Source organism: Canis lupus, chromosome 38 (assembly GCF_048164855.1).
Source record: "Canis lupus baileyi chromosome 38, mCanLup2.hap1, whole genome shotgun sequence".
Taxonomy (NCBI): Eukaryota; Metazoa; Chordata; class Mammalia; order Carnivora; family Canidae; genus Canis; species Canis lupus.
The window spans coordinates 672,915-676,302 of NC_132875.1; the positions used below are offsets into that span (position 1 = coordinate 672,915).

Consider the following 3,388-nt stretch of genomic DNA (forward strand, 5'->3'; position numbering starts at 1 on the left):
TTAACATTGTGGCAGGAAAATGATTTTTCGCACAGCTCTGTGAAGCGCTGACCTGAACTCTTTATTTCTGAGGCTATAAATCAGTGGGTTGAACAGTGGAGTGAGCATGGTGTAGGAGACTGATATGAGAGCATCCTGGCTTGAGGAGTAGGTGGACTTGAGCCTTAAGTAGATAAAGGAGGCGCAACCATAATGAATGGTGACAACAATGAGGTGGGACGCACAGGTGGAGAAAGCTTTGTATCTGCCTAATGTGGAAGGAAATTGGATGATGGCAGAGATGATGTGAATATAGGATACCAAAATCAGTAGCAGAGGGATAACCAGGACCAATGCACAGAGCATGATAATGACAATCTGACTCAAGTGGGTATGTTGAGATGCCACTTTGAGGACAGGAGGGATGTCGCAGAAGTAGTGATGGAGCTGGTTGGAGGAGCGGAACGGCAGGTAAAACACCAGGGAGGTGATAATCTGTGCAATAGTCAAGCCACAGGCACAGGCAGTGGCCACGAGTCCCACACACACCCGGTGTCCCATGAGCTCTGTGTAGCGCAGAGGGTTACAGATGGCCACGTAGCGGTCATACCCCATGGCTGCCAGCAGGAAGGAGTGAGAGCAGCCGAGGAAGAGGAAGGTGAACATCTGGATGGCACAGCCCACGAAGGAGATGGTCTTCTTCTGGGCCAGCAGGTCCACCAGCATCTTGGGGACGATGACAAAGGTGTAGCAGGTCTCGGAGCAGGAGAGGACGGCCAGGAAGAAGTACATGGGGGTGTGCAGGGCTCTGTCCAGCACGATGGTGGAAATGATGATGGCATTGGTGCCCAGAGTGAACAGGTAGAGGGGCAGGAAGGCGACGAAGAGCAGCCGCTGCAGCCCGGCCAGAGAAGAGAAGCCAAGGAAGATAAACTCCCTCACCAGGGTCTCATTGCCCTGCTCCATGGAAGCTACACCATTCAGAGACAATCCAAAAGAGGAGGAGATAGTGTCAAGATAAACCTCTGAAAACTAGTAGAATCACAAGAGATTGGTCATCATAGAGCAGGTGTTAAGACTTGGGTTCTAAATCCATTATTCCTCCTCCATCCAGTTTGTATTTAAGATACAAAGAGGTGCCTATAATCAGCCAAGTGCACGTCCAACCTTGCATCTCTATAATTATTCTAACACCACAGTCAAACGGCTCTTGAAATTTCTCAGACCCAACTATCCCTTCGTCTCCTCATGCAGGATGCAGCTGTCATTCACATTCATTGTCCCTCACTCTGCTTCTTCCCCAACCTGGCTGTTCGGCTTGCTCGTCCTCACACCTGTCCATACCCTCAGTTGCAGAATAATTCATCTCAATACACTACATTAAGAGGCAACCTTGTCTACGATCCTCAGCAGCTTCGCATTAGCATTCCCCTTATATTTACTCTCTGACTTTTAGTCCCTGTCTCTCCATAGCCTGGATCTGCATTCCCCTTGCCCCTGTTGACCACACTTCCTGGCATGATCATTGGTGCACCTTCACATACTCTTATCACGCTGGCTCTTGCTTTTGAACTTTCTTTCTGGTTCCCAATCTGGGAAAAGTTTTCCAGAATGGAATATACCTCTGCATCCTCCATGTCCACCTCAGAGTCTTTCCTCCTGCAGAGGGAACCCCCATCTTCCTCAGGACCCTCGTTCATTTCCACCACTTCTCTTAACTCCTACTGACACCTCATTGTGCCCGTCCTTCCCGTTTCATCCCACATCTCTTCAATGCGTCTTGCCCCTGATGCCACGCTAAACTTCTGTAATATAAATTGTATCATATTGCTCCCCTCAGCAAAATTTCACTCATGACTCTATATTCCAACTCTTTGTGGTTTTCAAGGTCTTGTTTTGGAAACCAAACTATGCTTCTGTGGTCATATCAACCTTTATGGAATGCATCACTATCATGCAGGTATGTTGCATCTCCCTTGCCTCTATTCCTTGCTTATGCTAGCTAACAACCCATTTTTGACTTACAAATGTTTTACCATTATTCTGCAGCCTCAGCCAAATCTGCTTTTTTGGGGAACCTCCTTGATATCTCCCCATAAAGAGTTGTTTCTCCTTCAGAATTTATTGCCAATTTGATATGTTGTTTATTTAATTTTGAAATATTGTGTTGTGTTTTTCTCATCTCTTTCCCATTGGATTTTGTACCCTTGAGAGGAAGATATAAGTTGTATAGATCTTCATCTGAATTCTCTTCAGTATCTAGAACCATTTTAAGTGTCTAATAGCTTCTCGGTAAACAATAATCATACAAATAAAAAAGATAACTTGGCATATTTTTACTTACCTCATGATGTCAATAAGCCTTCGTAGAATGTGCAGAGTAAAAGAATCCTCAGTGTTCTTCCCTACTGAGCATGAGGATTGTATGCGACCAAGGATGCCTAAGGATTTCTGTACCACAAGGAACTAAGCGGTATCTTTCAAACCAAAAAGGGCAGTCTCAGTATACAATACGAATATGGCACTAAAGAGAGCATCCCTGGAATTCCATGTATTCCCAATTCCTTGGACATTTGTTACTCTCTAGAGCATATGAGAATGCACGTAAATGGGAGAGAAATTATAAGGTAGACTTGTGTTTATCCCATTTAAAAAAATATCATTCACAATTATTATCCTAACAAATAACAAGAACAAAAATTAATGGCAATGTACCCTACCTTAGCAGAGAACCCCTAAATCAAGAATATCAGGTGCTACACAAAAAGTATTAAGCAGTGTGATTATGACCATGTGCTGTGTGTTAGGGACACACATATAAATAAGTCCCAGTCCAAGGCCTCCTGGTTCAGGGTGAGGTGTTTGCAGAAGTGATAATTATAAAATGATGTGCAACTGTAATCACAGATTTGCACTTGCAACCGAGACCACCGAGGAGACAAAGCTTTGTACATCCTTGGAAAATAATATGTTTTGCTTATTTCTAGGTTTCTTTCTATCTGTTATAGAAATATTGAACTAAAGCAATCTTGGGGAAATATCATGAGACGGGGCACAATTTAGTCTCTACCACTTTTGTCCAGATGTATAAACAGTTCAGGGAAGCACAGCTACTGTCCTGCCCCTAATGTTTTGTGTTTCCATAGTATCAGCCCCACCCTCATCAGACCTTCTCTTCCTCCACCTTATTCCCCTGGTTCTTTGTTCAATGCCTGACACAGTTTTTTTATTTCCTAGAAGGCATATTTATTACCAGTATACTGTTATCTTTCTAAATCCAGATCCCAGATTCTCAGGATTACTAATCAATTTCCATGCGGATGAGCTCAAATTTTTTTACATGTGTTTTGTAAACACATGCAAAGTTGAGTAATGTAGGAATAAAGCAGGTTTTGAACTTACACAGGGG

At 43.6% G+C, this 3,388-nt stretch overlaps 1 protein-coding gene across 1 annotated transcript; it reads right to left on the reverse strand.

The window, feature by feature from the left end:
* On the reverse strand, positions 1-945 carry OR10K2 (olfactory receptor family 10 subfamily K member 2). Its single transcript, XM_072814828.1, has one exon. The coding sequence runs from the start codon at positions 943-945 to the stop codon at positions 1-3; it is 945 nt and encodes a 314-aa protein (XP_072670929.1).
* Positions 946-3,388: the final 2,443 nt, after the last annotated feature.